This window comes from Petaurus breviceps, unplaced genomic scaffold (genome assembly GCF_028583685.1).
Source record: "Petaurus breviceps papuanus isolate PSGF00001 unplaced genomic scaffold, PetGlider_PUasm1.0 175, whole genome shotgun sequence".
Classification (NCBI taxonomy): Eukaryota; Metazoa; Chordata; class Mammalia; order Diprotodontia; family Petauridae; genus Petaurus; species Petaurus breviceps.
The window spans coordinates 48336194-48363075 of record NW_027185764.1 but is presented as its reverse complement, the minus strand read 5'-3'; the positions used below and the strand labels follow the sequence as shown (position 1 = coordinate 48363075).

Here is a 26882-nt window from a genome sequence, read left to right as displayed (position 1 = left end):
CCCCAAAGCTCAGAAGAACAGAGGGTCTGGCCATGGTCCAGCCTCTAGCTAAGAAAGCTTTTTTTTTTCACTATTTCTAAGGGTAAATGAACCTTGAAAATTTGTTTGAACTCATTGAACATGCTCCTATTTTCTTTTCTCAACTTTCATCCCATTATTTCCCTTTATACTATTACAGGTATATGACTGAAAAAAATATCTTTTCCTTATTTGTATTTACCTTTTTGGAAAGCACAACTAATTGGCATGCTCTATTCACACCCTCAACTATTTTTCCATTAAATCATCTGAATTTTTAATCACTTGATATTTCTGGATTTCCTCCAGTTTGCTTACGTTCTGATAATAAGGCAACCAATACTTGATTCAGCCACCCTCTGCCATGAGAAATGTACAGTAGAGGGGTATGCCAGTGATGTTGTGCTGTGAGCACCAAAGAGATAACAGAGCTATCTTTGAGTTCTTAAAAGGAATCTGCTGTATAATTCCATAGTGTTGGCAAAACTAAAAGTGTTATTATTATTATTTTATATTAGAAAACTCAGTCTTACTCTTCAGCAAATAAACTTATGCTAGTATATTTTTTTTCTACTTTCCTCCTATACTGCAAACCTGTATAATTTTCTCCCTACTCTAACAGCCAGGTGTCTTTCCGCATTATTGCTTTTTCCTGTCTCTCTGCCATTGAGTAGCTGTATTCCTAATTGATTTTTTTCCCTGGTTTCCTGAATTTTTTTCAAAGGATCATCTTTTTTTCTTTGTTTGGCTTTGTGTTATTTTTTCCTTCTTATTGTACATTTCCCAGTATAATTTCAGTAGTGAAGTTAATGATATCAAACCTCATAAACCTAATAGCTTTTCACTTTCCCCAAACATGGAAGGTCACTGTTTACCTTTTTCTTCTCATTCAAAGTGACAAATCTTATATCAAGAGCATTTTGAATGAATACTTTGATTATTATTTGAGATAATCAAGTGTCCTGTTCATATTTCATAATGTTACCCTGCATTTCTTCATTTGAGTTACCAAAAGCATTGATGAATGAGTTTGCCATATTTAATCAGTGCTCCCACCAATATTTTCCCCAATATTTGATTTCTTTATTTTTATTTTAATAAAATTTTTATATTATTTTATTAATCTATAAAAATCTCAGTTCTTAAGTAGGTCCCCTCCTTTTTTCCTTTCACCTTTCTTCCCACAGCATAAGAGTAGGAAAGACATGGTTTGTATTTTCTCCTCATTTTAGGGAATCTTTGCATCCTCAAAAGAATTTATAATCTAGGAGATGTTATGGTTGTATTAGATCATATTTTTCTTGCTGTGATCATCAACAAATATCAAATGATCACATAGGTGATAAGGGAGATACAAAATATAATCCTAGGCAAATCACTGCTTCTCTCTGAGTCTTGGTGTCCATCTACCTGCCTTCCAAAGTGCTTCTCAAAACCAAATGAGATGATAAATATGAAGCATTTCAAAATGTATAACACTTTATACAATATAACATATTATTGTTATTAAAACATATTTAAATCTCCTTAAGATGGGTTCACTCTATACTACTACAGGTCATTATCCATCCATACCATTTGATTCCATGGGATTTTCATCTAGGCTCTTCCTCTTTTGGTATTTTATCTGTATGTTTTTATGATTTTTATATTTCACAAGATTTTCTTCATATGAAAAAAGTAATCATAATAGTTATTTGTGTAGTTTTAAAGTTGCAAAGTGCTTTACACAGGTTACCTCATCTGAAACTCAGGCTGTCCATTTATCTCCATATCTTAATAAATGACCAATTCATCTTTTTTTTCTGGAAATATATGTCCTAGATTATGTCTTTTCTCCTTCATGAGGCAAGGTACCATTGGTCATATAATACAGCTCAATTAAGCCTACCATTTGTCTTCCCATAATCATGTTGCTGAGATTGTGTTGTTGCTTGATTTGTAACCATATAATATCACTGGGAAGGATATGAATGCCAAAAAGATAGACATTTATCTGAGAGAGGATCGGGATCATTCATTGAAAGTAATGCAGCTCTGAACTTAGCTCATGTGGACTGATGGACTAACTCGGGGGACTGCCCATTCCATTATATATCATAATCTGGGTAATGTCCATTCGTTAGTCACTTAGATTTTCCTCTGAAGACAGCTACTTTGATTTCTTTAGAGTGCCCTTGGATGTCATTGCAAAGGTGCTGTGATCTTCCTGGTCTGTACCATTAGCATGTGAAACAAGAGTATCTGGAGAACCTCACTCTCCTTAGGGAGTCATATTTCTATTTGGACTTCATACAGCACATTCATCCATCCATTTGGCAAGCATTTACTTAATCACCTTCTTTGTGCTAGGGAAAAAAGGGATATACAAAACAGAAATGAAATTGTTCCTTGCTCTCAGGGCACTTGCATTAGGTTGGGAAAGATGATATGTACCTGGATAAGTGAATCCATAATATACAAGAGAAGAAGGCCACTAGCAACTGGCAGTGTGGAGAAATAAGTAAAGGCTTCATGTAAGACGTAGCACTTGACCCTTGAAGGATGATAGAGATACCAAGGGAGCAGAAGTGAGAAGGGAGTGAACTTCAGGTGTGACAGACAACCTTCTGAGAGGCAGAGAGAGAGACTTTGTATGGGAAGCAGCAAGTAGGACATTGTGACTGAAACTTAAAATGTAAAAGGAAATAATGTGTAATAATGCCAGAATGGAAGACTGGAGCCAGATAGTAAAGGATTTTAACTACAGAACAGAGAAGTTTGTTCATATTTTAGTGTGGAAGCTGTAGGAAGCCACTGGAGGCTAGGTGTGGGAAGGATTGGAGAATGCAGAAATAAAAAACAATTTGGTGCCCACTGTAATAGCCCAGGCAAGAGGTGGTGCGGGCCTAAGCGGAGCCAGCAACCCTTCTTCACCAGTGTAAGAGGCTCTTGACAAATGCCTCCCTGCTTTTTGTTTTACCTGATATTGATAATTATTGAACTTTAATTTTGTGTTTGCGTGTATTTGGAAATCTAGTATGATCCTAATAGTTAGATTGTACACTGCTTGTTGGGGAGGTGAGAGCCTTTAAAGGTATATTTTGACCTGCCAAGTTTAATACTTTTTTTCCTGTAATGAACAAATAATAAGCACAGCAGAATCTTTTATTCTCTCCACCTCTCAGCCATTTGACACACAGGGTCTTATGAAGAGGATAATCTGTAAAGGGCTGACTGTTAACTGCTGCGGAAACTATTGTCATAGAGATGAGAAGGTGGGCATAAGAGTCAGTAGCTACTGTTGGTTGTTAAATTTTTTTTTAAGTAGTAAGTAAAAAGACCTGAACTAGTGCCGTAATTTTATTGATCTAGGGAACTTCCAGGTGAGGAAACTGCCTTTCCTCATGCAGATTGGCACCTTTACTGCACTTAGAGCTTTATGGAGAGTTGCCTAGAGTACTGAGATTTGAAGTAATTTGCCCAGGATCCCATAGCCAGATTGTGTCTCAAGTAGGACTTGAACCCAGGTCCTCCTGGTTTTGAAGCTAGCTTTCTATCTTCTGTGCCTCTTTTTTGGTGGTTATACCAGTCTTCAGCTTTTCCACTCTCTTTACATTTTCTCCCCATTCAGATATCTTAAAAACTGATCTTTGAGGGACAATAACCACTGCTCTTCATAATAGCACACAGATGGTCTTGAAAAAGAAAATTATTGGTTTGCCCTTCATTTGTATGATACTCTGTCCAAAATCCTTCCCAAGTAGGGAAGAGAATATTGAAAACCTATTTCCAGTGTTATTTTATGGTTGGAACTATAGGAAATGCTCATAGTTAGAACGCATGGGAAAGAGTCTGAAGGCTAATGAAGGGAAAGCAACCAGAATAGAAGACAAGCTGGCCAGGAGGAATTCAATTCACTTTAGGTCATCACACACTTATTAGACATCTTTCATGTGCAAGTCATTGGAAGGCCTTTTGAGTTTTGATTTTGTATCCCAAGCACCTCACAATCCATTCCTTACCTGCTAAATCCAGTGCTCTTTTCTGTAACCGTCCTCCGCATTTTTTGACAGTATTGACCTGCCATCCCCTCTTGGATAGATATTCTCACCTCCCCTGAATTCTTTGGTAATGCTTTCTCCAGTTTTTCCTCTAATCTGTCCTTTCTCAGCTTCTTTTGCTGCCATTCCCCTCTCCAAACTAGACCTCCAGGGGTCATGCCTGGGAGGAACTAAGCCACTCAGCTCTGACCTTCACTAGACTCTGTAATGCCATCTTTGTCCCCTCCCCCCCATCATTACTTCCTTCAAATAGGCAATAAGCATTTATTTAATGCTTAATATGTGCTAGGCCCTGTGCTAATAGGCATTGGAGACATACAGAAAGTAAAAGACATAACCCCTACTCACAAGGAGCTCGTATAATTATAGAGAAGACAACTTGCAAACAACTTATGTACATACAATATATACTCAATTTAAATGGGAGATGATCTCAGAGGGGAGATAGTAGCCATGGGAAAGGGAAAGGGAAGGGAAGATCCAGGGAAGCCCTTCTATAAAATAAAAGATGCCAGAGAAGCCATGAGCCTTCCATCTTCTGCTGTAAATATTGCTATCAAATTGACACTGTCTGGGCCTCTGGAAAGGGCTCAATCCATCTGACCTATTATTCCACTCGCCATTTTTGTGACTTCCTAGACTACAACGTCCTTCTCTACCCAGGACAACATATCCAGGCTGTCCTCAAAATCTGAATGCAGTTTGAAGCTATTAAAGTTTGAAACTTTTGGAATACTTTTGTATTGTTCTCTCAAATGTAATTCCTTGAGGGCAAGGACTCTGATTTTGTTTTGCTTTTGTATTTGAATTTCCAGAGCTTAATATAGCCCTTGATACTTAGTAATACAGTAAGGGCTTAATGACTGCTTTACATCACTTCATTCCCGTATCCATTCCTTTGCTATATCATAATTCATCTCCTATTCCATTATGTCCCATGCCTAGAATTCCTTGCTTCCTTACCTCTCTATCTTAGAATCCTACCTTCTCTCAAAATTTATGTCAATTGTTCTGCCATGTTAGTCAGACATGTAGCACTTACTGCCTTCCCTGTGAAGCCTTTACTGATCACCTGAGTTATTATGCTCTCTTTTGCTACAGTTTTTACATTTACTTACTTATATTTATGTTCTTACCTTCCTATTGAATGTAAGCTTCTTGAGAGCAGGGACCTTTTTAATATTGTCTTTGCATATCCAATACCTGGCAAAGTATTTTGCACATGATTAGCAATTAATAACTGCTTGTTTGGTGGAACTATATCCCCTAATAATACTCATAGCTTATTTTTATGTAGCACTTTATCAACACAGGGCCTTTTACATACTTTTATATCATTTGATCTCCACAACAACCCTACCAGGTCAGTAGCAAAAATAATATAATTCTAGTTTTATGGATGAGGAAACTAAGGCTCTGCATGATAAATCCCACAGGTAATAAATGATGGGGCCAGCAAATCATACACATTTTCCCTAATCCCAAGTCTGATATCCTTTCTACTCAGTGCTATATTTCTGTTTTACCCTCTGTAAATAACACCCTCTGTGCCTTCTTTCTAACTTTCTTAGAGCCATGTCATGTGTGCCTTTCTAATATATGAGAATGAATGAACCCAACATGTAACAAGTAGAAGGTGCTTTCTTTCTGGGGGTCTGATGGGTGTTAGATGGGAATGAGAGGAAATTATCCTTTTGGTTACTTTGGCAGAAACTTCCCTCAAAGTATTCATCCCAGAGATTAGTTCCTTATGTGTGAGATTTGCAAATAGCCCTTAATTTATATCTATGTTCTCCATCTCAAAATACCTATGTTGATTTCCATAGAAAACAGTAGCCTATTTCTAGGCTCAACAGTATAGTTTATAAATAATGAATATTAATTATTTGTAGTTCCATAATGCATGAGGCATATTCCAGTTCTTTTAATGGTTGCTCCATCCTCTTACTAAACTTTGTTTTGAAATTTGACTAGAATTATATGGTGCCATTTCTTCAAATCATCCCTTTTCTAGAAAATGATCAAATGTTCCCTATTTAATTCTTTTGGGCATCTATCTTATAGGAGTTTAAACATTTGTTATTCTTGAAATTGATTATATTGAGATCTTAGGGAAAAGTTATCATTTCTTCTCCACAGTTGCTTCAAACTGAGCCTTGTCTCCAGCTGACATTAAATCTAGCTGGAAGGCTGTTGACAAACCACCTTCTTAGGGAAAGGAAAGATAGGAAGGAGAGAAAACATTTCAACAACTGCAAAAACATATTTGTTCCCCTGATATCCAGGACTGATTAGACTAAGTGGGAGAATTTCTTTCTCTGTCATAGAAGTGGCCCCACACAACCATCAACCATAATCCTTTTTTTGTGTTGTAGGATTCTCTGCTTTGGACTCTGCAGATAGGGAAGGTGATTTAATCTGCCCCTTATATATCACTGGATTTCCAACATGCCCTTTAGGCAGCAATATCTGAAGCTTATCTTTATATAGGTAGGGCATGTTTGTAGTAATTATCAGTTGTCCTTTTTTACATATCCTTTGGAAATAGAGACTGGCTATTTCCAACCCTACCACACATGTGTTCTAGGTCAGGGAAAACAAGCTATATTCACCCTGTCTGCTGCTTCTGTATCAGGTGGTCTTTTCATTGGTTTTTGTCACTGTTTATATTTTGATAGAGAAAGTTCTTAGCACTGAATAAACAGCAGGCTGCATAAGTCTATTATTCTCCCTATTCAGCCCACACAACAAAATAAAAATTTCCAAGTCCCTTATGTATAGAGAATATGAGTAACCCACCATAACTCTTGGCACCTCCACTTTCTAAGTGTAGTTCCTTGGGTGTGGCATGCATTAAATTTACTTCATGTTTTTTCTATCCTTTTACCTTAATGACAGCATTTTCTTCTTCAGTATTTTCATTTATATTTCCAAAAGAGATTTTAAAAACAACATAAGTCAAACTTTTGGTAGCTTGTGATATGGAATTAACTTTAAACAACAAAACCAATTAAAGCACACATTTACAACTATTTACATTTTAAAAATGAATTCAGACATAAAAATATTCCTAACAGTTTCTTAGTTACTCCCTCTCTGTCTGCTTCCTTTCTCTTTGTTTATTCATTTACCTCTGTATTTGTTTATGCATTTTTATCCTCTGCATAGTCATAGTTATATCTGTGTTGTACCGATTCTGCTTTCTTCCTTTCATATGTCTTTCCAAATTTCTTTATGTTCCTCTAAGTTTATCAGTATAATTCAATAGAATACATAGAGGCAGCTCGGGATGGTTCAGCAAGTGCTGTGCTGGGAGTCCTGAAGATATGAGTTCAGATTCCATTTCTTAACAGTTACTAACTCTGGCCCTGGGCAAATCGGTTAACCTCTGTGTGCCTTAGACAACTGAGTTACTATGAAGGGGAGGGATTTCTCATGCAGGGAGTTCATTGCACTGATGAACTCACAAATCTTTTGAGTGCATATAAAATTTTATTCCATTGATATACTTACTGTTGGACACAAATAACACAAATATGCATATCTGTGGGACTATATATATATGTATATATATGTACCTCATATCTTTAATAGATACATTATATATACATGCATCTCTAATTCATATTTTAATGGATAGCCTTTTTCTTTAAGATCAGTGTCTTAGGAGCCTAGTCCCAGTAGTGGGGTCATTGGGTAAGAAGATATCACAATATTTGTGATTCTTGTATACTGCCAGCTTGCTCTCCTGACAGACTCTACCAGTTTAAAATTTCTCCAACAGTTTCTGAGTGTACCTGTTTCTCCACAATCCTGCCAATATTGAGTTTTGTCCATTTCTCTTATTTTTATCAATTTGATGGGTGTGAAGTGTTACCTCACAGTTGTTTTAATATGAATTTCCTTGATTAGTTGAACAGTTTTTGAGTGATTGTTTCCAATATGTGCTTCCAGGATGTGTTGTAAATTGCCTGTTTATATCCTTTAAAAACCATGGGCAACTAACTAGATAGAGCACTGGGCTTGGAATCAGGAAGACTCATCTTTATGAGTTCAATTATAGCCTCAGACACTTACTAATTGTATGACCCTGGGCAAGTCACCAAACCCTGTTTACTTCAGTTCCTTATTGGAAAATGATTTAGAGAAGGAAACAGTAGACCATTCCAGTATCTTTGCCAAGAAACCCCAATGGGCTCACAGAGTCAGACATGCCTGAAACGACTGGACAACAACAAAATCCTTTAACCATTTAACTAATGGAAACATTCCTCATAGAAACTTTTAATGTCATATTTCCTGTAAATATGGAGTCTTTAAATCTTCTAGCCTCCTTTAGTACTTGGAGTCTTAAAGTTTATTTCTTAGTACTGATTCCAAGATACACTGTATTTATTTCTTTGGGAATATCATTTAAGAATAGAGCATGGTTTTTATTCTAGTATGCTAACTTAACTATGAATGGAACTTCAAAGTTTAACCTTATCAATGTTTAGGGTAATTTGACCAATGTTGATAGCCTGTGTCCCCCACAAAGTAAAGTTTTGTTAGATTTTTAAAGATTACTTCAGTTATGTTTGTTTCTAATTTGACTTATTTGTTCAGAACCATTGAAGAGGGACAGTGAAGTTGATACCTTTTTTAAAATTTGAGATTTTTGTTTATTATTCAAAAGAACAAGTTGAGTTTCTTTTGTTTTGTTTTGTTTTAAGCAATCGGGGTTAAGTAACTTACTCAGGTTACATGGCCAGTTATTTCTGGGTGTAGTGCTAAGTATCTGAGCCCGGATTTGATCCAGGTCATCCCGACACTGGAGCTGGTGCTCTTACTTGCTGAGCCACTTGGCCGCCCCTAAATGAATTCTACTTTTTTTTTTCTTTTTTTTAAAGCAGTCGGGGTTAAGTAACTTGCTCATGGTTACACAGCCAGTTATTTCTGGGTGTGGTGCTAAGTATCAGAGCCCGGATTCGATCTCAGGTCATCCCGACACTGGAGCCAGTGCTCTTACTCGCTGAGCCACCTGGCCGCCCCTGAGTTTCTTTTGTTACTTGAAATTGAAAATAATACCATCACTCAAGCCTTTAAATCTCTTATGTGGGATTGATGAGTTAAAGGGAAATTTGTAACAACAAAAAAGTCCTGAATTTTGCTTATGAATTTCTTTCCTTAAATAGGGACTATAGTTCTGTGGGGTTGTTTCCTGTAGTAATTTGTTTCTGTTTTGAAAATTGGAGAAATGTTTAGTTGATTAGTTTGTTTACCATGATTTGTTATTAATTGGCAAATTTGGGTTCCCTCTGCAGTTAGTGAGACCCTTTTCTTTTATTAGTCTTCTATCTACACCACCAATTCTGGATTTAACCTTAACAGTTTGATAGGCCAGAGTTGATGGGAATAAAACATCACCTGGGACACAGTCTGACAGCTCTGACTTAACAGTTAAAAATATAAAGGATGTTGCCCCCATAAGCTGTCAAGGAATTTCCATGTTCTCTGAGAAATCAAAGCCATAAAACTTATTGCAAGATAAAAACTAAAATTTCAAATCTGTATCATTTGGATCTTAACAGCTTGGCCTTAAATATTTGAGCTATTGCAAATTTCATTACAGTTACTTCCATTTCGGTCACTTAGAGCCAACTATAAGAAAAAAATGATTAATGAAATATATTAACATTCATTAGTATTAGAAATCTCCTATAAGCAGTATTTTTACATTTGTGAAGTGTAGGTGAGAATTATTAAGTCTGAGATATCACCTGGATAATCTCTAACTTTCATCAGATTTAGGAGAACTTGTAGAATGAATAATAATTAAAATATATACCTAATCGCTGCCTGTCTGTCTGTAGTGCTAATTGCTGTCATTGAAAGACGGAATTGTTTAAAAAAAAAAAAAGGCATTCTTCATTGAAGCTATCTCTCCTGTATCATTGGGGGCCTATTTTTAGTACCTATAGAAGTCATGATTTTTGAATTTATTAGGAGCAGTGATGAATGATAAAACAAATCATCCATTTACATATCTTGACACTGCTTTGGAGAATACTTATTTCTTACAGGCAAGTGTCACATTGTATATAAAAGCTGGCTAATTGTGTGCTAATCTTCTGCATTATCTAGAATTCTCTGATGTGGGGCTCTATCAGTAGCAATATTAATTTTGCTTATTTCAAATGAATAAAATACCTTATGAAAACCCTACTTCTTTATATTTTCCACAATCCTACATTGTGTAACTTTGCATTCAGCTGTTAATTAAGATTAGGAGTGCATATTATAGAATAGTTTCTACTTTAAACCGCTAAGCTTTTGTGAAACATGAAAATACTTGGGTTTTTTCATCCATTTTAAATTTTAAAAGAGAGAAATAGCATTTAAGAACATTACTGGATGGTGTGTTTGTTTTCATGTTTTTTTCCACACAGTTCAATAGTTTCATTGATCTACTGTTTCTTACAAAAATCTGCCATGCTTTGTGAACTTCACTTTCTAATCTCATACAGCAACCCTTCCTTTATGTTATTCCTGCTCTCCCTGGTCCCAGAACAGTAGGGTTGCCTTGACAAATCTATTCAAAAGCCATTCCTCGGCCTTTATTGGTGGGGACTGGGGCCTTTGAAATTCTCTCCTCAGTGCAACACAGCTGACATCTTCTTCCAGACAGAATGAATTAAGGAAATACAATAAGACACTTGATCTACCAGTCAAGGATCTTTCCACAGTGAGAACGGATTCCATGGTGCACAACTAGAGCAGCAAGCATCTAAAAATACACAATACATGCTTGTTTACTAGAATAGCAATCAACCATTTTTCCAAACATGATTGATGGGATGATTTCTTAAAAATCTGTCTGGAAATTCATGGGTTTTTTTTTCCTGAGAAATTTAAAAAACAAAGCGATATGAAAGTGATCATGCTTTTAAAAGACTAGACTTTTAGATCAAGATTTATACTGTGTGGAATGAAGTAATGCCGTATTTTTCTTTTATTTCATTTATTTGAGCTATAAATCATCGCATTCTTTTATAGGTAAATCTTTAAAATGACAGGCTTTGTGTCCTAAAACAAATATTTTCACAGTGTGCTAAATGGTGTTTCTTTTGAACTAGTTAGATTTATGAATAGAGTTAAGTTAAATTCAGTTAGGCCAACTTCTTAAGTGTAAGGATAAATTTAATTGTTCCTTGGACTCCACATTAAAATAATAGAACAGAAATTTATTTGTTACTGTTCACACAATCAGATAAGTAATTCTGATCAAAAAGTGAAAATATAGCATCATTTTCATCATTATGTTTATTCCTTTGTTTATGACTTCATAGCCACCCCTTCACTAACAGCAGGCTGTATTGTCACTCACTGATTATGTGTCCCCTTAATATGAACACAGGGGTGGCTGAGTTGTTTAGACTACCCTTTTGTATTCATGATAAACAATTGCCAACTGTTTGTAAAGCAAAGTGTTTTAAACTGTTTGGAAGATAAGGACATAGATTTCTAATGGTTGATTATTGAGGAAAAAAATAATCTTTGGACCCTAAAATTTTTTTCTTGCTTTAAATCATTGGTTCATCAGAAAATTGTCTCTGTTACCTTGCAGAACTGTTGTAATTGGGTGTCTAGTTCAGAACCATTAGATACATCAGTGGAGTCCATGTTGCCTGACTGCCCGCGTGTCTCTGCAGGTAGGTGTACTTAGGTACCTTCTATGGGTATGTGCATGTCTGCTCACAAAGTTGTGTGAGTAGCTGCTTTTTCTAAGGTTTTTTTTTTCCTTTTAATTATGTCATTTCTTTTAGTATTCAAATTCTCGTGTTTTCCATGTTCACATATTTTGTTTATAGCTTTGTACCACTCTGTCATAATGGGCATCCTTGTGTAATTTTTTTTTTCATTTTTACCTTGTACAATAGTTCTTTTCTTTTTGGACCAGATAAGTTTTTAAAATTCTGATTATCTACAAATTTTTGAAAATTAAGTACAATTGGTTCCTATCAAAAAACTGAATTTTTCCGTTAAAAATGGAGTGTGATATCAAACAAAGAAATACCTAGATAAAGGAAAAATCATTTTGGTGATACTCATTGCAAACCTCTGTTATCCATTAATGAAATACATAAAATTATAAGTCAGAAATACTAAGATAACAGGCCATGTGTTCTCTCTTCAAATCATGAAACAATAACATTCTATATTCTGAATAATAAGAACAATTCTCTCTTCTGAGTCATTGTACTAATTATAGGAAATGTAGAATTCAAGTGTATAAAATTATTGGATACCTTTACATTATTGAGTAATGTAGGTGGGCAACAATTCATAAATGAAAAATAAGGCAGAAAGAATCTCAAAATGTAGAAAGTTGGTGTTGAAGCTTGTGTACACACAATATGAACATACATAAGCAATAAAAACATAAAGAACCCTTTGAGACACATCACAAGGGAGTTGTATGTGATACGGTGCTAAATGAGTGGAATATACAAGGGAGGATGGCTGAGACCATTTCTGAGTAGTCAGAAAATGCTTCATATAGAGTGTATAAAAATGGAGCAGTGTCTTGAAGGATAAGTAGAAAGGAGAGGGAGAGGGCACTCTTGGCATAGGATGCAGCAAACAGAGGGGTAAAGGGAAGAATACATAGGAAGGATTAGGGGGCAGTGAGTAAACCAGTCTGGCTGGCACAGACAGGTCAGAGAAAATCAGTGAGACATAAAATCGGACATCCTGCGAGCACAAACCTAGTGATGTTGTAAGGGATCTCAAAGGCTGTCCAGTCTAGCCTAATTTTTATACTTAAAGAAGCTCCGGTAAGACTTTGATTTGGAGATACTCTAAGTCCAATTCTCCTGATCTGTCCACTATGCCACTTACTCAGCTGGGCTGGACTGTGGAGGGCAGGTCCTCTAATGCCAAGCTATGGAGCCAGAGCCTTCTTGTAATGATAATGGTTTTCCTGATAGATAATGAGCAGGGTATGATCCTTTTATCACTGGGTTTAAAATGTTAACATTTCAGGAACTGTTTACTTAGGATCACTTTTTGTGCAATTTGGAAGCTGCCACCAGGGCGGGTAGGTGGCACAGTAGAGCAGCAGGCCTGGAGTAAGGAAGAGCTGAGTTCTAATCTTGCCTTAGACATTAGCTGTTTGACCCTGAGCAAGTCACTTAACCACATTCATCTCAATTTCCTCATACGTAAAATGAGCTGGAGAAGGAAACAGCAAACCCCTTCAGTATCTTGAGGAGTTGGTCACAACTGAAAATGACTGAATAACAATAACACCGCCAGATTGAGCCTGGGTATGACCATGTAGACCAGCTAGGTAGACTTATTACCAACTCAGATTACTCAGAGAGATCACCATCATAGAACTGGAAGCTGAGCTTTCACTTTACAGATGAGGAAGCTAAGGCTTAGGGGGTTCAAATGACTTTCTTAGGATCACGTGGATAGTAAGAGTCAGAGGTAGGATACTCCATCCAGTCAATTATGGTTTAAAAACAAACTTAATTAGAGCAGAGTAGCTCTTTTATCAGAAAGTTCTTGCAGACGACATCAATTCAGCCTTGGATCCCCTCTAGTATGTGAGACCTTTACTTCTTGCCTATAAATTAGTTATGACAAGGTGCTTAACTTCACTTAACACTTCCCCTAACCTCATTTCAGCCCCTCCACCTAATTGTCCAGTTCCCTTCTGTCTGTTTCTATGAGAACTTCATTGTTTATTGTAATTTTTTTCCTCCATAAAGCTTGGCTTAAAATAGAGGAAGGAGATTTCCATTATTTTTTCTGTGCATGTATGTTATATGTGTGTTTTCATTGAATATCCCATGACTATCTTTCAGTCTGTAAAATTTCTTTCCATCTAGCCCATTTCTCCTACTTAATTTCCTATCCTTTGATGTAAAAATTAGTTTGCATGAAACTGCTTTCAGATTATCCAAGTAAATTCCCTTCACATCCACGTTTTATAAAGGGGCTATGACTTTTTTTCCCCCTGGGACATTTTAAACTATATTTGAACAGTGTAAAACCATTTTTAAACAAATATACAATAATTTCCCTTAGATCCCGTGAAGGTATGTTTGTTTTTTTTAATTGGGTAAGAACATAAAGAAAATGACATTTTGGGACTGAAAGGGAAAAGACTTGAGGCATAGGAGAATGGCTATTACAAGTAACACAAGGGTGACCTGGTGAGAGCCTTGGATGGAGGGTGACAGCAGAAGCAAAGAGAAAAAAATGGACATACAAGCCATTATGAAGGAAAAACAGACAGAAGTTGAAGAGTAAGTGGCTATAGGGGCCTGAGAAAGAGTAGGGAGTGAAAGATCTTCAAGTCAGGGTGACGGAAGAATGAAATGGAAACATCAAGAAGAGAAAGTAGTTTCAAAGAAAAAAAATTTGGATTTAGGCCTATAGTATCTAATGTGCCGCATGCATGATGTATCAGTGGAAATATCCAGTAAGTATTTGAAGCTTGTGTGGGCTATATGGATCTTTTTGAGATATCTATCTGGATCTCACAGCAGGTATTTCCAAAGGAAAAAAAGAATTCTGAAATTTCCAGACCTTTTAGACAATATCTAACTAATCAGCAACTTTAAAGATCCAAAATTATTTACAGATATAAACTAAAAATTTATAATTTAAAACTTCAGAAGGACCATACTGATCAAGCAAATGAAACCACAATTTTTAAAAGGAATTTAAGAATCTTCTTGTCATGAGTCAGGTAATGTTGAATCAAATATTTACATTAAGTTCCTCAAACCTGGATACCTGAACTCCATTTAGCTCTTTTGGGCAATCAGATAATCACTTAACAAGCTTTGTGTAAAGAAACTATGCTGGGCACTGGGGATACAAAGGTGAAATGGTCCCCAAAGAAGCTAACATTCTATTGGGAGTGAGAATGTACAAAAATGTATGGAAATAAATGAGGTTATTTAGGAGGGAGGGTAAGGATTTAGAAATATCAGAAAAGCTTCATATATAAGGTGGAATTTGAACTGAGTTTTGAAGGAAACTAGAGATTCTAATGAGGTAAAGGGGAGGATAGAGTGTGTTCTAGGCTCAGGGGATAGCCTGAGTAAGAATGTAGAAACAAGAGATGGAGCATCGTGTGGGGAATAGGAAGAAGTCCCATCTTGCCGGACTGCTAAATGTGGGTAGGAGATCAATGAGTAAGATCAAAGCTCTGCAGAACAGATGTACTATTCCCCAATTGATAAATGGTCAAAGGATATGAACAGGCAGTTTTCAGATGAAGAAATCAAAGCTATCTATAGTCATGTGAAAAAATGCTCTAAATCATTATTCATTAGAGAAATGTAAATTAAAACAACTCTGGGGTACCACCTCATACTTATCAGATTGACTAATATGACATAATAGGAAAATGATAAATGTTGGAGAAGATGTGGGAAAATTGGGACAGTAAAGCATTGTTGGTGGCGTTGTCCACTGATCAAACCATTCTAGAGAGCAATTTGAATCTATGCCCAAAGGAAAATTATACCCTTTGATTCAGCAATACAACTACTAGGTAAATATCCCAAAGAGATCATAATAAAGGAAAAAGACCTACATGTACAAAAATATTTATAGCAGATCTTTTTGTGGTGGCAAATAATTGAAAACTGAAGGAGTGCCAATCAATTTGGGAATGGCTGAACGAGTTGTGGTATTCAAATACTATTGTGCTATAAGAAATGATGAGCAGTTACATGTTGGAAAAACTTGGAAATACTTGAATGAACTGATGCTAAGTGAAGTGAGCAGAACCAAGAGAACATTTTATACAGTAACAGCAACATTGTATGATGATAAGCTATGACAGGCTTAGCTTTTCTCAGCAATACAATGATCTAAGAAAACTACAAAGACTCATGATGGAAAATGCTGTCCCACATCCAGAGAAAGAACTAACAGAGTCTGAATACAGATCAAAGCAGACTGTTTTAACTTTCTTTGGGCTTTTTTTTCTTTTTTTTTCACTTTGTTCTTTTTTTTCTGTCATAATATCACTAATGTGAAAATATGTTTAACATGATTGCATGTGTATAACCTAAAAAAAAAGGACAGATGTACTAAATCTTCTCAAATAACATCATAAGAAAACAAGGGCAAATGGACACTAAAATTTATCTTAACTTACTTTATTAAGCTACCTGGTTGATTCATTTTTTAAATATACCATTAAAAGGTATGGAATGTACTGCTATAATGAAGGAAGCCAGGAAAATATATATAAATCATTTGAATAGACTAAAAGTAATGGGTCATTTTAAATGTTAACAGCATTTGAATCTATGAACTTTTAATAGGTAATGGCCGTAAATTAGTTTTGATTATACTGAATGTTCATTTAATTTGTTTGTTTGATTTTTTTGTCTTTATAAATTATATGCTTTTATGTTATTTTCAGGGGTGTGATGGTAAATATTTAGCAATTGGTATTACAAAAAATGTGACATGCTTTTAAGTTAATCTTCATTTTTAACATTTTCTCCATCACTTTATTAAATCTCGACCATAAACAAAGTAATAAGCCAAGCCCTAATTTGTTGCATTTTCCAATTTCAAAGATGTAAATGCTCAACTTGAAAATTTGACAATGAACTCTCTAGAGTCAGTGCAAACTAGCACCAGCACACCCCTAGGTTATATCATCCTTTTGATTGAAAGTAATTCGTGAGAGCTACCTTAACATCAATATATTGGAGACCTGTGACTTGATCAGTGTGGGTACCTTCCATCCTCATTATTGTAGATTGCTTTCTTAGTCTTGATGAAGTAACAAAAAAAAATCATCCCTTGTTGACTGCTTTCAGGTGATGAATCTCTTTGAACTAAGGTGACTTTAGATTGAGGCATAAACCCCACCCCTGGGCCTGTCCTTGAAGCTCATGCACATTGTAGGAGGCTCCAGCGTTGAACTGTAGTGGCATTGCTCTCAAGGGCCCCACACCATCTCCATCTGCAGTGATTGAGAATAAAGCTTCAGTGAATTAGATCTGCAGTATTATATGTTTCAAAAGTGCATATTTAAATAACTTTGTTCGTTTCCATTACAGTTATTTTAGTCTGCCTCCCTGCAAATTCCAAATTTTATTTTAGATCTGTGGCTCACAATAACTTCATTTTGTCAATGGCATGAATATTTATTTCAGAAGCACATATAGCAAATTTCTTTAATAGTCCTTAAAATATCATTGTCATTGACTTCTAGTACAGTAGGCCTGCTCTAGAGTTTTCATGAATGAAACTGTAATCTTTAGTAATCTACAATCATGCACTAGAAACATTACACTTTGTACTTAAAGTATGGTTTTCAGTTAAATTCAACAAACTTTATTAGATGCCTTTTGTGTGTAACATACACACTGGTTAGGTATTTGTATACAACTGAAAAAAAGAGATTCCTTGCCCTAGAGAAGTTTATGTTTCACTGGGGAGATACCACACATCCACAGAGAAAAAGAAACAAAGTATTTGAGGAAGAAGAGAATATTCACAATGCAGGGGGCTCAAGGAGTCTTCAGGAAGAGGGGAGTACATTCCAGGCACAGGAGAGCTTGTGCAAATACACAGACAAGAGATAATCAAGTTTAGAGAACAATAAGTGGTCTAGTTTGCCCGAAAGACAGTGTAATCTATGAGAGAGAGAAATGTAAAATAAATCTAAAGGACAATGTTATCATATTGTGGTGGATCTTAAATATCAAGCTGATTTTTATTTTGTATTAAGAAGCAGGAGGAGGGGCGGCCAGGTAGCACAGCGAGTAAGAGCACCGGCTCCAGTGTTGAGAAGACCTGGAGATCGAATCCCGGGCTCAGACACTTAGCACCCACCCAGAAACACCTGGTCGTGTAACCTTGAGCAAGTTACTTAACCCCAATTGCTTAGGGGCGGCCAGGTGGCTCAGCGAGTAGGAGCACTGTCTCCAGTGTCGGGATGACCTGGATCAAATCTGGGCTCAGATGCTCAGCACCACACCCAGAAATGACTGGCCGTGTAACCTTGAGCAAGTTACTTAACCCCAATTGCTAAAAAAAAAAAAGAAGAAGAAGAAGAAGAAGAAGCAGGAGGAAGCTAATGATTCTTGGGTAGAGATGTAACATTTGTAACATGTGCCTTAGGAAGATTGTTCTCACAATAGATTGGGAGAAAAGATTGGGAGAAGGGGAGACTAGAAGCAAGGAGACAATTTAGGAGGTTACTAAGTGATCTTTGTAGGCAAAAGGTGATAGGGGCCTAGGGAGTGAAGGAGTGGAATAGAGAAAAAGAGTAGTATGTGAAAGTTGCTGAGGCAAAATTGATCAAACGTGCAGTGTGAGGGAAAAGAAAGAGTCAAGGATGATTCCAGGATTACAAAGATGGCTGACTAGAAGGACAGGGTATACCCTCAACAGAATCACAGGGGAGGTTTAAGAGGAAATAAGATGAGAGACCCAGGGAGATCTGACCAGTTAGTTATGTGATACCAGAGTTCAGGGAAGAAATTATGGCTAGATATATATAGGCTTATATGAGTAGAGATGACAAATGAACAGGTGGGAGCTCGTGTGCTAATCAAGGGAAAGTGTAGCTGGAGAAAAGAGACTGGGAATAGAACCTTCAAAAATAGCTGTTCTTAAAGTGTGGGAGATAGATAATGATCAGCCAAGAATACTGAAAAGAAAACAGCCAGACAGGTAGAAAACAGCAAGAAGCAATCAGAGGAGGTTAACTAGGAAATAAAAGTATCATGGGAACCAAGCAGGAGAATCTGTCTATCAGGGGGGAGTAGGCAACAGTATCAAAATTTGCAGAAAAGTTAAGGTCAATCAATGAGAGATGATCTAGAAAAAAGGCCATTGGAGTTAGCAGTTAGGACCTTAACAGGTTGAGTAGGTAAGATTCCTGATTATAAGGGGTTAAAAAATAATTGGCTGATGGAGGCAGTGGATGCAAATGATTTTTTTCCCTCAGCTTTTAGCAGTGAAAGAGAGGGGTAGGGATAGGAGGGGAGCACCTGTAACATGAAAGGTAATACCATCAAGAGAAGGCATTTCTTAAGGAGAAGCAAGACCTAGACAGATGTTTGCAGGTAGGAAAGAGCCAGTAGATAGGGAGAGATTAAAGAGGAGGAAGAGGGAGGGAATGATCATAGGTAATAAGGTAATCAATATGTTACCATAATATATGTCTGAGAATTAACTGGATATGCATTTGGAGGGAGAGGGGAAAGTCAAGGATGATTCCAGTGTTACAAATGCAAGATAACTCGAATGGTGGGAGTGGACCAGAGGGGGAGGTTTGAATTTGAAATATAATGAGTTTGATGTATTGATGAAAAATCCCTGTGTAGGTATATCCAGCAGCTGTGTAGTCATTTCCTGAAGGAAATGGGAAGGATGGCTGGGAATGAGATTAGGACAAGCAGGGCCACCAAGTCATCAGAGACTGGAATAGAAGAGGGTAGTTGAAGATGTAGAGGGGTTTTGAGGCAAGCATTAGGGAAGTAGACAGAGTGAAGGAGCTTACCAATGATGGCCTTTACTCTTTTTGGTAAAATAGTAAGTTCATCTCCCAAGAAGTAGTCCCTTTGGCTCCTTATGGTTGGGGCTGTCTGATGGTTCTGAGTCCTCAGTGGCATAGGCCCTCTAGTGTATTTAGCTCCCACAGTCAGTCATTTAGTCAATTGTTTATTAATTATTAATTCTCAATAATAGTTAAAATAATCTTCATAAATAAATCATTTCTTAAGCACCTACTATGTGCCAGACACTGTGTGTCAGTTTCTCTGGTGGTTCTGAGGGCTCTGTCATTTTTTACACCGCATCTGAAGTAGCTCTAGTTTCCTGGGGAACTCCAGATCTCTACCCCTGTCCCAAGATGATGGGGGGGGGGAGGGGGGGGCTGAGGCCCACCCAGCACATATCCTGTCTGTAGAATTTGCACAGAGACCCATAGCATGTCCTCCAGTGCTTCAGGTTGTGGGAGGCTTAATTTCTCTGATGGTGTTTGGTGTTTCAAAGTGTTTCCAGTATCATAACATTAAATAAACTTGAGAGGTTTATTTTTTTGTTTGTTTTTAATCCATTAGGTAGATTTCACTCCTGTCTGTTCTCAGTTTCATTGTGGCTTTGAGGGAGGATCATTTAATCTCTTTGTTTCAATTTCTCTTTATGTAAAACAGATGATACTACCTGCCACTGCTTCACAGGGGTTTTATAAAAGGTAAATCACATATCCAAGAAAATGCTTTTAGATTATAAGGAGGGAAGCACTATAAATTCAGTGTCCAGGCAGGTCTATATGTTCTCATTAGGAATTTTCAGAATTTAAAATGGTTATTTACTTGAAAACTATTATTGATTATTTTATCTTCTTATAAAAAAGATATGTCCTTTTGCTATTTTTCTGTTTATAAATAATAAATAAATGATTTATATATGTTTCCTCCATATTCCCAATGGCATTGATAAGGGTCACAAGATATTATGCAGAAACTGAGAATCCAGAGCAGTGGAAAATATGTTGAAGTAATAAAAATGAAAGCTGGTGATCTGAAGGAAAAGCATTCAGCCATGCACTTACCTCTGGAAACAATAAAGCTGAAAGAAACATGGAAATAGTAGTGATGGTGAAATTATATTATAAAATTGTCATGTGAAGATCTGCCCCTCTGAAAAAAACAAAGCAACCTAATATGATCTCAGACTATATATGAAAAGTTCTTGTTCCAGATTGATGATGTCCTATCTGTACAGATACCTTCATGTAAAATCCATGATATAAATAAATCTGGGTGTGAGGAGACAGAGAGAGAAAGAGGGAAAGGGAGGGAAGAGCAGAGAGAGAGAGAGACAGAAGGAAAGACAGACAGACAGAAACAGAAAAATGTGATGGGGGAGGGGGAAGGGAGAGGGAGAAATTGATTCAGGTGATAACAGCGATGAAGAAAAATGTTTAAAAGAGTATACCTATATACAGATGCATAGGGACAAGGATTAGACAAGTGATTTCCTTGGTTTAGGGAACTTGCTGGTAAGAAAACCTCTTCTGTCAATGCAGATCAATTTTCTTATGTGCACCTTAGCATTTAATGGTAACTTACTTAGGGTCACATAGCCAAAATAATTCAGAGGCAAGATCTGAACCCAAATCTTCTTGTTTTGAGGGCAACTCTTAATCTACTTTGTCTGCTGCATTACTTCGTGTGTGTGTGTGTGTGTGTGTGTGTATGTCTATATCAGCTTATTTTAATTGTTACTAACAAAATAGGGGGACTGTGATGAAATAAAAAGGTATAGACCACCACTTAATAATAACTCATTTATACAGTATTTTACAGTTCATAAAGCATTTTAAACATTATCTAATTTGTCTCCAAAATAGCCCTAAGTTATTCAGGTACTGTATTATCACCCTCATTTAACAGATAAAAAACCGAGCTTCAAAGAATTTAAATATAGTTATCCCTTCCACATTGTGACATTCCCCTATCACAGTTTCAATATATCACAGGTTAGCATAAGAAATTAAATGGAAATTTTGGGGGAGTTTTGTGGAAGCCACAAATGACACCTGAAGGCCAGCAGATGACACAGAAAAAGTTTAGAAACTCAGAAATGTATAAAAATTTACTTACAGTATTGTATTATATCAACCCAAATTTTATGATAAGGAAAAGAAAAAATTCAGACCTTCTCTGGTAGGGAGGACCAAAAAATTTTACATGGATTTTCCAGATCATGGGGGTGCCATACCCCTAATTCCAGCTATGTGAAAGGGATAATTCTAACTTTCCCCAGAAGACATAGCTATTCAGTGTCCTAGATGGGACTTGAACCCAGATCTACTGACAACATACCAGGGTTCATTACACTATGTCACGCTGCCTTCACTTACATGCATACATACATAAATACATTTTATATATTTATACATGTATATATACACATATATGATATATGTATATATAATGAAATTCGCTATATATATTGAATCAGTTATTGAATAATTGCTAAATGTACTCTTCAATTTCTTGCTGAAAATTCCTCCTGAGAAAATGGTAGTAGAGATCTGTTTCTTTTCACTCCTAATCTCCTCCTGCTAAAGCTTTGAGTGAAAAATCAACACTAATTGCTTCTCAAATGTACTGTCATTCAGGTTATATTATCTAATATGTTTCAATACACAGCTTAAACTAATTAGATAATTGAGAACTCTACACTTTACACTATGTGAAGAGGCCTTAAAATTCAAGGTGTATTAGCATATATGAAAGTTTACCATCCTTGATTATAAAAAATTATTTCTGTTAGCCTTTTTCTTTGCCATTCACCACATATATTTATAACACTCTAAATGATGTTTTCACTTGTGAAAGAGCACTTTTCAGATAGTTATTTTTATATGGTTTAAAATCAGCTTATTAACTTTTATTCATCAATTAATTTCATTATTCTTTTCCACCTTATAGTCATTAACGTAATGGATGACTAAAGTAAAAATTGATCCCTGGCAGTACTAGTATTTCCAATGAGTCATTGTAAACATCTGGAATGAAAAGACTACAGGGACAACTCTGTTTGTGAAGCATTAAAGTTAGCTTATTTATACTTATAATCATACTGTGTCAGAGTTTGTTCTTATTCATGTTAAATAAAAAATATTATAATTTTAATTTAATTGGACTGATTCAGTTTCCCAATAAGAAAGTACATATAACTTATGTATCAGTCTGAAATCTCACCCTAAAAGAGAAAGAAAGAAAGAAAAAAAGGAAGGAAAGAAGGAAGGAAGGAAGAAGGAGAGCAAGAAGGAAAGAAACAATATCCCTTATTACTCTTTTTTTTTCTTTTTTTACAGTTTTAAGAGCCATTTGGTGGGGGAAAAATCTGTCTCGGAGTTTGGCAGTAGAGGTGGCAGTTCTCTTTGCTTTTGAATTATCTTTTTCCATTTAGAAATAGGAGGAAAAAAATTCAAGGCTAATTGTTTATAAAATCCTTCATGATGAATAATTAGATAATGAGAATTGTATTTACACATTGAAATTACAAGCTAAAGTATTTGTCACTCTACACATCATACTGTTGTTACTTGGCTCCTAACTGTATATCCAGATATTCCTTTAATCCTAACATGGGAGTTGAGAATCAGTAGTAGCAAAAGCAATACATTTCATCTTAAATAATGAATATCTGTCTCCTTCCCCATTTCCATGCCTAATTATGTTGTTCCCTTCATCTATTTTCCCCTCTTTTATTTGCCTTTCTACCTTCATCTTTCTCTTTGTTGTCTATCTTTCTTCCTTCCCTACTCTTCTTTCCCCTGACACCTTTTCTTGGATCTTTCAATCTGTTCCTCTGTGAGTCTATTCTGCTCACGGCCCATAGTCTTCATTTGAGACTTTAAGAATATTTTTCTTTTACACTATTCCCTTTCCTCCTCAGTTGTACAATATCTGTCTTCCCCATTCTATGCAGTCCTTGTCTCCCAGGCTTTGTGGTTCCCTTTCTGCTTTCCAAGGCCCCTCCTCCCTCTCCCCCCCACATTTTCTAGTTCCCTCTGAAGAAGTGGTACATGCTTACTTGTAGGCCATGTGCTCTTTATCTGCTCTGGAACTTAAACGCACTGATTCCTTTATCTTACAAACATTCAGCATACCCTGTCTGGCATCCTAGGAGGACAGTCTTGGGCACAGGGGGGATCACTGTCTGCATAGACATGCCTGATACAGATTTGTAGACATTGGAGTGCCACAGATTCAGTAAATCAACTTTAAAAAAATGCTCCTTAAATATTTCTACAAAGAAATATAGTTACTTTTTAGATTTTGGTAATAAAGAAACAAATACGATGAGAATTCTGTAGACAATAAAAAAACTGGAGATATTTTCACTAAACACTATAAGGAGGTGCCCATCAATTGGAGAATGACTGAACAAGTTATGATATATAGATGTGATTAAATATTCTTGCACTTTAAGAAATGACAAAAGGGATGGTTTCAGAAAAATCTGGGAAGTCTTGTATGAACTCATAAGGGAAGTGAGTAGAACAAAGTGGACAATGTATATGACAACAATATATTAAAGACAACTTTGAAAGACTTAGGAACTCTGATGAACATGATGACCTCTAGGTCTTAAGTTGGTCCTCTAGGACTTAAGATAAAACATGCTGCCCCTTTCTTGACGAAGAAGTGATGGACTCAAAATGTATTTTGAGGTGTACTTGTTATTGTTGTCTATGGTTAACATTTTGTGTGACTCTACATGTTGATAACAGGATTTTCTTTTCTTGTTTTCTCAATGGTGAGGAGACGTGGAAGGGGAAGGGAGAGGAGCCGAAAATAAAATAAGGTTGAATTTTAAAATGAAGTAAATGCTATCATAAAGAATATGGCAGGTACATTCCATGTAGGGTATCCAAAGATGTTCTTTTGATTCCACCAGGAATTTAAAGGCACTGGTTGTTCGGTTGTTGTTGTTTTTAAATAAAGTTTGGCTTTCATTTTTTGAACTCACAGTCCCTTTTGTTTTCCCATAGAGAAAAGATTTTGAAAGGTGATTGAATGTTTGACTAATGACTGTTTCTTAGCATGGTGCCTAACTTTTACTGATATGGGATGTGTGTATTTCTCTTTGGAAGGTTTTTTTTTTTTTAACTTTTCCTTCCATGCTGTTTCCATTGATATCGCTATCAGCAATGCCTATTACCACAAAACCATCTATCTTTTTTTAAAGAGGCAATCAGGGTTAAGCGACTTACCTGTCCAGAGTCACATAGCCAGCAAGTGTCTGAGACGGGATTTGAACTCAGGTCCTCCTGACTCCGGAGCCAGTGCTCTATCTACTGTGCCACATAGCTTCCCCTTATCTATCATTTTAAACTGGCAAATAGAGTGGCTGTGGGTTGGACAATTTGCAAGTTATTTGGGCTGTGATAATATGGTGGGATCTTTGATAGAATTCACAAGATCAATTTCCTTTTTTTTGTATTTTCAAATTCTTTGTTATTATGAATTTGACAAACATCAACAAATATGAATATTTACATATACAAAGAACAGAAAAATGGAAGCACAAATATGAGTTACATATACCTTGCTTTATAAAGTTTGTGCCAATTTTAAAACAGGTGTTCCAAAGCCATCCTACTTGTCCGTGTATACCTCTGAGCTGCCCTCTCTTCCATTTTGTGTATTTAAAAAAAAAAATTTAGGGCAGTTACTAAAGTATGACAGGAGTTGCTTTTTCAAGAAACTGGTCAGAAAAGTCTGGGCATGCCCCATGTGTCATGTGATCATGTTTTCCTAGATTAGTAAATCAGCATTTTTAGAACAATCAACAGAATTTGAAGGTTGGAAAGGAAATTGTTGACTCTCTAGTCCAAGCCGCACATGTAAGGAATTCCAGCTGTACCATACTTATAAATGATCATCTAGCCTCGGCTTGAAGATCTCCAAAGAGGGGAAGCCCAGCACCTCCCAAAATGTGCATGCCCTTCCACTAGGGGTCAGATCATTAGAAAGTTTTGGGGTTTTTTTTCCTGACATCTTGCCCAAATTGACCTCCTTGCATGTTCAGTCGATTGCCCTCTGGGGCCAAACAAAATAAGCTTAATCCCTCTTCCACATGACAGTCCTTCCAATACTTGAATAAAGCTAACATGTCCTCCCTGAGTCTTTTTTTTTCTTCAGGCTTACCATGCCCAGCTCCTTTACCCAGGCTGTGTACAAAAATGCCCTCCAGGTGCTTTACCTTCCTGGTTGCCTTCCTCTGGATTTTTCTTTTTAGAATTACTGTTTTCTGAGCATGCCTGCCCCATATTTTTCTTAGTTGATTTTATACCCAATTGCAAGACTTTACATCTGTCCCAATTGAATTTTGTCTTATTAGATTTAGCCCAAAGCTGTAGTCTGTCAAGATCCTTTTTAAATCTTGATTTTGTAATCTACCATGTTAGCTATCCATTTCAGCTTTGTGTCATCTGCAAATTAAATGAGCATGCCATCTATGCCTTTATACAAGTCATTGATAAAAATGTTAAATAGCAAAAGAACACACACGAATCCCTGGGACGCTCCACTGGAGACCTCTTGCCATGTTAGCTTTGAATAGTTAACAAATATTCTTTGAGCCTGGCCATCAAACCTGTAATAAACCCATTTGATTTTTATCACCTAATCTCTATTCCTATTTCTCCACAATTTTATCAAAAAAAAATTTTTTTTAGTTTTTTTAATCAAAAGCTTTTTTAAAATCTAAGTTTTTTTCTGGTTGTTTCATTCATGTCTAACTCTTTGTGACCCTATTTGGGGTTTCCTTGGCAAAGATACTGAAGTGGTTTGCCATTTCCTTCTCCAGCTCATTTTACAGATGAGGAACTAAAACAAATAGGGTTAAGGGACTTGCCGAGGGTCACACAGCTAGTAAGTGCTTGAGGCCAGATTTGAACTCAGGAAGATGAGTCTTCTTGGCTTCAGACCTGGAACTCCGTCTACTTACTACACCACCTAGCCCTGCCCCCCCCCCAAAAAAAATTCAAGTTAGACTATCACTCCCCTCATCTAGTAGATCAGTAATCTAATTTTAATTTTTTTAATAAAAAAGGAGAGGGAATGAGGTTAGTCTGGTATGACCTGTTCCTGAGAAAGCCATATTAGAGCTTTCTAATGATTACTTTTCTATGTATTTGTTTGCCAACCATCTCCTTATTGATCTGTTTTGGAATTTTTCTAGTAACCTAAACCAAATTTGAAAAATGCAAGAGGTAACATAAAATTGGAGAGGGACAAGTTGCCTTCCTTT

At 36.4% G+C, this 26882-nt stretch overlaps 1 protein-coding gene across 1 annotated transcript in view; it reads left to right on the top strand.

Annotated features, from left to right (window-relative positions):
- ARB2A (ARB2 cotranscriptional regulator A) overlaps positions 1-26882 on the top strand; it is a 527996-nt gene that overhangs the window by 370609 nt on the left and 130505 nt on the right. Inside the window, exon 9 of the mRNA XM_069085441.1 lies at positions 11668-11752. Within this exon, the coding sequence (XP_068941542.1) occupies positions 11668-11752 (85 nt within the window). The remainder of the gene's footprint in view (positions 1-11667; positions 11753-26882) is intronic.